Source organism: Trematomus bernacchii, unplaced genomic scaffold (assembly GCF_902827165.1).
Source record: "Trematomus bernacchii unplaced genomic scaffold, fTreBer1.1, whole genome shotgun sequence".
Taxonomy (NCBI): domain Eukaryota; kingdom Metazoa; phylum Chordata; class Actinopteri; order Perciformes; family Nototheniidae; genus Trematomus; species Trematomus bernacchii.
Genome location: NW_022987641.1, coordinates 6,565,953 through 6,575,071, shown reverse-complemented (window position 1 = coordinate 6,575,071; position 9,119 = coordinate 6,565,953). Strand labels below are relative to the sequence as shown.

The window sequence follows — 9,119 nt, the reverse complement described above, 5'->3', positions numbered from 1 at the left end:
TGAAGTATACATTTAACGTTCAGTTAAATAATATTTGTATTATCTTGAAAACCTATAAACTATCACCTATAAGGCAAGGCAAGGCAAGGCAAGGCAAGTTTATTTATATAGCACCTTTCAACACAAGGCAATTCATGGTGCTTTACAAAAATGAAAGACATTAAGACAAAGGCATTTAAAAACAGTCATTAAAAAGAAAAGATAATAAAAGAAACATTAAAAGAAAAAATACATGAATAAAAAATACATGAATAAAAAGTACATGAATAAAAAGTTACAGTGCAGTTTAAGATATGAATAGTTCAATTAAAAGCAGCGGCAAAAAGATAAGTCTTCAGCCTGGATTTAAAAGTAGTAAGAGTTGCAGCGGACCTGCAGGTTTCTGGGAGTTTGTTCCAGATATTCGGAGCATAATAACTGAATGCTGCTTTACCATGTTTAGTTCTGACTCTGGGGACAGAAAGCTGACCAGTCCCTGAAGACCTGAGAGATCTGGATGGTTCATAATTTAGCAGTAGATCAGAAATGTATTTTGGGCCTAAACCATTCAGTGCTTTATAAACCAGCAGCAGTATTTTTAAATCAATTCTTTGACACACAGGAAGCCAGTGTAAAGACTTCAGAACAGGAGTGATGTGATCCACTTAGTGTCCGTGAGGACTCGAGCAGCGGCGTTCTGAATCAGCTGCAGCTTTCTAATAGATTTTTTGGGAGTAATGTGATCCACTTAACAAGCTTTTATTTTATACTTATTAACGTGGTTTGGATTTTTCAATCACTAGTCAATATTCAGTGATTAAGATGTTCAAATTAAATGTTTTAGGAAATGTTTCCATGTTTCTGAGTCATGCCAAATGTAACTCAACAACAGTTCTCAATCTGCAGGTTTACCAAAATTAGGAGTTTGAAATTAACATGTAATACCACATGAGGCAAGTGTATCTGCATAACACATTTCAAACACAAAATGACAAGAAAATACCATTTAAAAGACAAGTGTCACTTACAGCAGATTTTCACATCAACTCTTTGAACAATAAATCAAGTTGAGCCACCATAAACTGACACACCTGAGAAACTGGTTACAAAGTAGAGAGGTTACATGTAAAGGTTGTTCCTTCAGTATTTAATGTGAATCAGATCGTACTACAATGAATATAATTTGTTGTAATAACTGTAATGTATAAACCTGGATGTCTAAAAAGGCATTCCTGTCAACCAGATTTGGCACAAGTTTTAACATCTAGACAATTTTTAAACAAATGTAATCCTAAAACAATTAATTGGATATTATAGAAATTCCTTCTGGGAAATGCATTTATTTTTTACTAGATAATTGTTTTAAATAATACTATTAACATTAATTTCCTTTGGAATAATATCACAGAAATATAGAACCTTTAGGTAATCCCAAAATGAGTGTATGTTGTTTTATGTTATGCATATTGACTGTAGGTTATCCATTAGGTTAAGCATGTCGTCCAATCACCGGCAGGTGGCAGCAGCACACAAGAGCTCTGCCAAAAAATATCCCCACAAAGAAGAATTAAAGAAAAGGAAATGACGTAGAGTGCCGAATCAAAACAGTTATTGTTGACAGCTCGGCACTTGTCTCCCAAAAGGCTGATAAAATGCGATGGGAACTGTTACTGCCAATGTCAGAAATAAACTGCACTATTTAAACAACGTCTTTAGAGACAAAGGCAACTTTCTATGCGACTGTCAAGGAATGCTCATCCGAGGAAAAGGTTCTTTTGGCTAGCTTTATCAGTGTACATTTATAGCTAGTTAGCTTCAACGGCCAACGAAAGTTGCTCCCTGGTTATCTATGGGTTGAACATTGCCATATATAGCCCGGCCACAGAGCTCCCTCGCCGGTGAAATGTAAACAGTGGCTCCCCGAGGAGGCTGAAACAAGGGGCAAAACCAAAACTCAGCCTTGAAGATTACAAAAACTTCACCATGTCATCTGAGCAGATTATTGCCATCGTCATGGATGATAAAATCTACGAGGTGAATAAAAAGAAGCTGATTGAGAAAAGCGACTACTTCCGTGCGCTGTACAGCTCCGGGATGAGGGAGTCCACGGAGGACTCGGTGCAGCTGCAGGGGCTCAGTGTGCCCGGCCTGGAGCTCGTCCTGGAGTTCATCAACACCTCCAAGGTCCAGGTTGTCAACGAGACTCTGGAGGACCTGATTGAGACCGCCTCCTTCTTACAGGTCACCTCCATCCTCAAGCTCCTCACCTCGGAGATCCGCCAGGACAACTGCGTGGAGCTGTACAGCCTCTCTGAAGTCTACGGGACTCATGATCTGCGCAATGCTTGCCTCAAATACATGAGCTGCTACTATCATCCCATGCTGAGGCGACCAGAGTTCAGCAGCCTCCCCTCTGCTGTCAGAGAGCTGGTCAAAGAGATGCGCATGAGAGGCACTGCCACCCTGGTAGCCATAGGAGACTTCACCTGCCTCTCCTTGGACGTGCCGGATCAGGATGAGCCCTGGTCCATGCTGAGGTATGGAGAGATGGAGCAGCGCTGGAAACCCTTGGCAAACAACCTGCCTTCAGATATGATAAACGTCAGAGGATATGGCTCAGCTGTGCTCGATAACTACCTGTTCATAGTGGGTGGATACAGGATGACGAGCCAGGAGATCTCTGCGGTGCACTGCTACAACCCCTGCAGGAACGAGTGGAGCCAGGTGGCTCCGCTCAACCAGAAGAGGTAAACACAGGGCAGGGTTCACACCGCCAGGGGCTCCACCTTAAAGGGTCCAAACTGCTATAGATTTCTTTTGATCTTAATACAGGAAAAAACATTGAAATGTTGCTACACTGAAAAAAATGGGAAATAAGATGTACTTAGGGAAATCTAGGTAAGATTTTGCTCTCATGGAACTACGTATATTTCAAGTACCATCTACTTACAGTTAAGTGTTTGTTACTAAAGGCACAAAAGTAAACTTTACGGTCAAATTTCAGTTTTTGTAAGTACATTTGACTTACTATTGCATAGTAGATTTTACTTAAGACTACACGTGCACCTTATTACAAATCTTCTCTAAAAAATGTTTGGCTGTTCAGGTTGTTTTTACTTGCTATTCTTACCTTTTATTTCATAAATATGTTGGTAATATTTAAATATAATTTATTCTACCTGTTACATCAAATGCAATTTTTACTCAATAAAACCGTTTTACACCAAGGCTATACAAAGCATGAAACAGTAGAGTAGACACTTTTAAACAACACATTTATTTTTGTTCTGTTGTCTGCTACATGCCATGATTAAGCTACAGCTTACAATGATTTGAACAAATACTGCGCATACATCAGTTTAACTAAAATAAGCAGGCACAGAAACACATTTATTTACTGTCACTCAGAGATCCGAAAATCCAATATTAACAAAAAAACAACACTCAATAGCTACAAATTAATAAGATTTACTAAGGATATTTACAATTTTTTGAAAATAAAAAAACAGATTTTTGAAAAAGTACAGAAGCGTATTTCAACTTTGGTGTGCAGAAGGCAAGCCTTCGCCAAACATTTACACTAATCAAGCACCTCAGATCCTTCGATGGAGATGGACACGTTGGTAGGTGTGGCGTCTTCTTTTGCTGCACTTCATGGAGGACATGGATCTGTAATGACACACTCGGCACAGTCCTTTTCTGACGACTTATTTGCGATCATTCTGTCAAAACATGTAAATCAGTGTTAGCATACAATATACTGTAAACTTTTCTTTGAAGTTACTGAGACTGATTGGGTCGAGATAGCTATTTAATTTAGTATCAAGTAGAACATTTACCTGATACTCTTTGATCAGCTCCTCTGCAGAAGCTCCATCAGGCGGGAGGACGGCGTATAACTTCAACATATCAACATTCCCATCACTGTTTCCACCTTGAGATCTACACCTTTCCTCTCAAGTATCATTATCTGCTGTCATGTTTCACTTACTGCATCCTCTCCTCAGGTCCAACTTCAAGCTGCTGGCGGTCCAGGGGAAGATTTACGCGGTCGGAGGCCAGAGTCTGGGCACGGTGGAGTGTTACAGCCCGGAGCACGACTGGTGGATGTGTGTGTCCTCGATGCCCGACCCGCTGGCTGAGTTCTCAGCGTGTGAGTGCCAGGGGATGATCTACGTCATGGGAGGATACACCGCAAGAGGTTGGTATACCCTGTTGAGTATACAGTCACACTGTCACACACATCGCTACACACATACAATTACAGACAATAAAAACTTGTACCACACATTGAACATAATGATGGCCACTTGCTCTGGTTTCCTACAGACTGTTGAAAAACCCTAATGTCATGAGGTCAAAACTACTGGTTGGTCAGAATCAGAATACCTTTATTAGTCCCACAGAAAAATTACACAATTTACAAAAAATATAAAAAAGATCATCTGCACTGGCCTATGCCTGCTCTTATAAGGCAGACTATTTATTTATTAGATTATTTTACTTAGCTTAGTTTTATGATTAAGATTAAGATTGCTATTACTTCTATTCCTTTGATTCAGTTTGTCCTCCGTTTTCTCTCTGACAGACAGGAACACAAGCGTCCTGTGTTACTGCCCCACCTCTGACACCTGGACGGTGTTTCGCTCCTGTTCGGCGCACATCCGCAAGCAGCAGATGCTCTCGGTGGAGGACACCATCTTCCTGGTGGGCGGCTACACCCACGAGCTGGAGTTCGGCCAGCGGCGTCCCAGCCAGACGGAGGATGTGCTGACGGTGCAGTCCTACAACGTCACCACGGGGGAGTGGATCCAGCTGAAGGAGAACACGTCCAAGTCGGGCCTGAACCTGACGTGCACGCTGCACAACGACGGCGTCTACATCATGAGCCGCGACGTCAGCCTGCCCACCAGCCTGGAGCACCGCGTCTTCCTCAAGTACAACATCTTCTCGGACGCCTGGGAGGCCTTCAGGCGCTTCCCGGCGCTGGGTCAGAACATGCTGCTCTGTTCGCTCTACCTGCCCAACGTGCTGTGATCCAAAGGGCTGATGGGAAACAGAGAGAGGAGCCCATGAGGCGTTAATATAGGCCCGTGTGTGGCTTGCTTGTTCTCGCACAGAATGGGGCTCTGCTGCATTAGTGGGAACAGTGACCTTTGTGCCTCATTATACATACTGTTGCTGATGTATAAAGAAGCTACAATGATAAGTATGAAAGTGATGAAGCCCCCGTAGGTCAACCACATCATAACAGCAAGCCCCAGTTCATTCCTCTCATGTATTCAAATGAAAGTCACAGTGGAAATCATCTGTTCTCTAAGGAATAACTACCTGGACAGTTTGAAAAATCACTTACCTCTGCTCATCAGGTTATTGCCAAAGACTCTCTGAACCATCTGGATGATTAATGATTCCCTCTGCTGCACAATTGAACATCTTTTTTAGTTTGTTTCCTCACTGGCAACTCTTGTTTCCTAACGCATCTTTATTTTGATTTGGAAACAGATTTGCAAACTTTAAAATGTTTTAATGTGCAGGAGGGATGTTACTGTCCAGATGGTTAGACGAGTCTTTTATGATTCTGAAAACAAAGTAAGGACAGCAGTAAGAGTGATTTAATGATAGAGCCCATTATTTACTATTTTGATGATCTGTAAATCTTGTAAGTTATATTCCTTCCAAAAATGTCAGAAAATGCCGTTTTCACCCTCTAACATATAGAGATTTCCCGATCTCTATTTAATATGATATCAAACTGAATATATGTGTCTCTTGGTCTGACAAAATATGGCAGTTTAGACATCTTCTTCGACCTTGAGAATCTGACTTTTTATAGACAGAAAAATATTGACAATGCTAGTAATTGTTACTAGGAGCCCTATTAAACGACCTTGGTTTTCTAACACTGTAAGGTCAGTATTTATGTAACGGATGAATACCTCTGTTGAATCTAATGCTAATACATGACACACAAACAAACTTGGGTTTTATTGCTGCATGATTTTAAATCTATGGGACACAATATTCCTGATGTTTACACTGCAAATATCGCATTAGGGTACAGGTTTATCCATAATTCACTACAAACCTTAAAATATCTCGGAAACAAAACACATTCTCTATGAACTGTACATAGCAGGTAATCATGAAAAATGGCTTTGGTTTTACACTGCCAGGTTAATGAAAAGATCCTTTGAAAGTGGTTGTTTGTGAGGAGAAGCGGCTTAGAGGGAGCTTAATGTGTGTACACTTGCACAGTATTCTTTTTCAGAGAAATACTAAGCAAAGCTTCAAGCGCAAGTCCATGAAATGAACGATGCACATGTGCCTTCTGCAACCTCAGATAATGGAACTCCATACAAAATGAGCACAAAATGCAAGACTTTGTTACATTGCCAGCAACTGACCAAACTGCTGTGTTTCATTTCTTTCTCTCTGCTAGCATGCAGCAGCTTTTTCTTTTCATTAAGGTACTTTTCCGTTTCTTTATTAACTACTGGGTGTGCGGAAATGAGTCAAAAAAAAATGCATTTCAAAAACTTGAATTTGTGTGTTAATGCAGCACTTTTATTGTGGGATTTTGTGGATTTCTCTTTGCATTATTGATCTGTTTGACAGTTTGGGGAATTTAGTTCATGATAATAAAGACAATGATCAGGGCTCTGCTTTGCTGTCTGTCCTTTAATGACTGTTTTCAACTTGGTCATTCCTCCATATTCTACTTTACATTACATGACATGTCACTTGTTAGACGCTTTTATCCAAAGCGACTTACATACTCAATACTGTGGGCAATCCCCACAGGAGCAATTTGGGGTGAAGTGTCTTGCCCAGGGACACAACGACATGCTGACTGCAGTGGGGTTTGAACCTGTGACCCCCTGGTCCGAACACCAACGTACACCTCACTGCGCCACACGCCTGCCTACCCTTGTGTGTAGTATATCAAACTAATAGAAATGTGAAGTTTTGCTTGGAAAAAACCCCAACAAAAACACATTTATAATACGGTTAACCTCAAATTGTAAAAATGTAGATTACGTTGTTGATAAAAACAGTTTGCATGTGTCAAACTTAAGGTTAAAAGAAAAACTGAAAAAATAAGTATACCAAAAGTTGACCAGCAGGGGGCGACACATGCTTTTAAACCTTATATGTGACCCGCTCTATCGAAATCAGTCGGATGTCGCAACGGCTCATTTCAAAATAAACGTGGATTTGCGTAAAAAACTATTTTTTCGGGGTTCGGGTGTTTTGTTTGATTTTAAATAAACAAAGTCTTGGCTTTCAGAATATGAAACTTTTATTTCCAAAATCACACGATAAATACATTTGTGAAGCTTGTAAAGGGAAGATGACAGGCACCTCTCGCTCGCAATCTGCTCTTCCGTAGCGCAGCCCCCTCCCACCGGCTGAAATTATGAATGTAAGGCATATAGTTATCTAGATAACACGGCGGGGTCCGTTACAGTTTGTTTTCATCTGATTTCAAATAAACAAAGTCTTGGCTTTCAGAATATTAAACTTGTTTCGGCAAATTTAGATGATAAATACAACTATGAAGCTTGTAACGGCATAATTACAAGCGCAGAACGGAGTCATTTAACGTCACAGCAAGCATAACAACAGCCGGTGTTTCTCGTGAGTGTTTTCCCCGGGAAACAAACACAATATACACAAACGCAAAATACACAAACACACACACACACACTCGCGAGCTTCCCCCAGACCAGTAATCCAAACGGAAATATTTTCCCTCCGGACTATTTTGATAATTTGCTCCGCTAATAATCAATCAGATCGATGGATTCCAGAGAAGAGGAAACTTTAAAGGCCTTTTTCTCAAAATGATGACTCGGTGACAGTCATTATATAATGTGACATATTTTGCTTAATATTTGGAGTACAAAAACAATCTTGATATCATTAGAAAGCTAGGAATCTCCTCTTTCCAACAGTGTATACAACTCAAAATGTGTCTTCGGGTCAATGCGACTGATTTCGATAGAGCAGGTCACATATATACAGTCTATGTTTTAAACATAACATATATTCAGCATGCAAACATTATTTTCCACTTCACCTTCACAAGGACTCCATCCTTCAATAAAATATATATTTTAAATCAAGTGAAACAATCCTTCATTTGAGCATTAACATGCCTTTTCTGAGCAAATTCTCTACTCATACGTCAGTAAAATAAGCTGAGTTTGTTGTATCACATGAACCCAATCACACCTGTAGGCTTAATCATCAACATGTTCACAATGTGTCATCATCTGGAGGTCATCAACACTGATGGATGTGATATTTTCAGCGTTTGTTGGTGAGCCTGGATGGATAGATGGATGTATGTTGGAAATTGGGTTTCTCTAATTCACAGTGGCTGCAACGGGGGAGGAGGAAATCAATTGTTATCATCAATCAGAGGAGATTGATCCTGTGGCCGGACCACAGTGATCTCACACCTACACAGCATCACTGCTCAGGGAGCAATACATCAAACTGTGCTGGCTGTGAGACGAGATACAGAGTGACAGACCATGGTGAAACATCTCTGTAAAGAATAAAAGACACAGAGAATCTTATTTAACTGAATGGATGACAGTATTTTCAGGGATATATACTGTGAATGAGTTGTGATGTTCCATGCACATTTGGCAGAACATGCAGTTTGCAGCCTCTCAGATATGGATATGTGAGGCTTATATATTTATGTCATAATAAACCGAAAATCTGTGGGATTTTCTAAATAAAACATTTAACCTTGGACTTTTGAAAACTGGGATGGACCTTTTTAACTCATTCCTGATATTAAAGATCAAGCAATTCATCTAGAAAGTCAGTGACAGTGAGAATAATTGCCAGTTACAGCCCACATTTTAAGTGCATTTATTTATGTATGTATTTGATGTACAGTATACAGTGTTTTTTCTTTGGGTTTTTTCAGTTGAGAGTCAAATGAGGAAATGTGCTCTGTATTTAGGAGGTGAGCATGCGTCTGTTGAGTGTGTGACGGAAAGAGGTGGGATCAGAGGAGAGAGAGAGAGAGAAGAGAGAGAGAGAGAGAGAGAGAGAGAGAGAGAGAGAGAGAGAGAGAGAGAGAGAGAGAGAGAGAGAGAGAGAGAGAGATCCAAGGA

General features: G+C 40.4%; 1 protein-coding gene across 1 annotated transcript; it reads left to right on the top strand.

The window, feature by feature from the left end:
- Positions 1-1,962: 1,962 nt before the first annotated feature.
- Positions 1,963-6,638, top strand: klhl42 (kelch-like family, member 42). The gene is made up of 3 exons (XM_034133257.1): positions 1,963-2,726; positions 3,987-4,180; positions 4,568-6,638. The coding sequence occupies exons 1-3, from the start codon at positions 1,963-1,965 to the stop codon at positions 5,014-5,016; spliced, it is 1,407 nt and encodes a 468-aa protein (XP_033989148.1). The 3' UTR covers positions 5,017-6,638.
- The last annotated feature ends 2,481 nt before the right edge of the window (positions 6,639-9,119 follow it).

Excerpts from the sequence above, each read along its gene's own strand:
- klhl42 (XM_034133257.1), top strand. The coding sequence starts at position 1,963 with ATGTCATCTGAGCAGATTATTGCCATCGTCATGGATGATAAAATCTAC. Across the intron at positions 2,727-3,986 it reads GCTCCGCTCAACCAGAAGAG|GTCCAACTTCAAGCTGCTGG; the intron begins GTAAACACAGGG and ends TCCTCTCCTCAG. Across the intron at positions 4,181-4,567 it reads GGGAGGATACACCGCAAGAG|ACAGGAACACAAGCGTCCTG; the intron begins GTTGGTATACCC and ends TCTCTCTGACAG.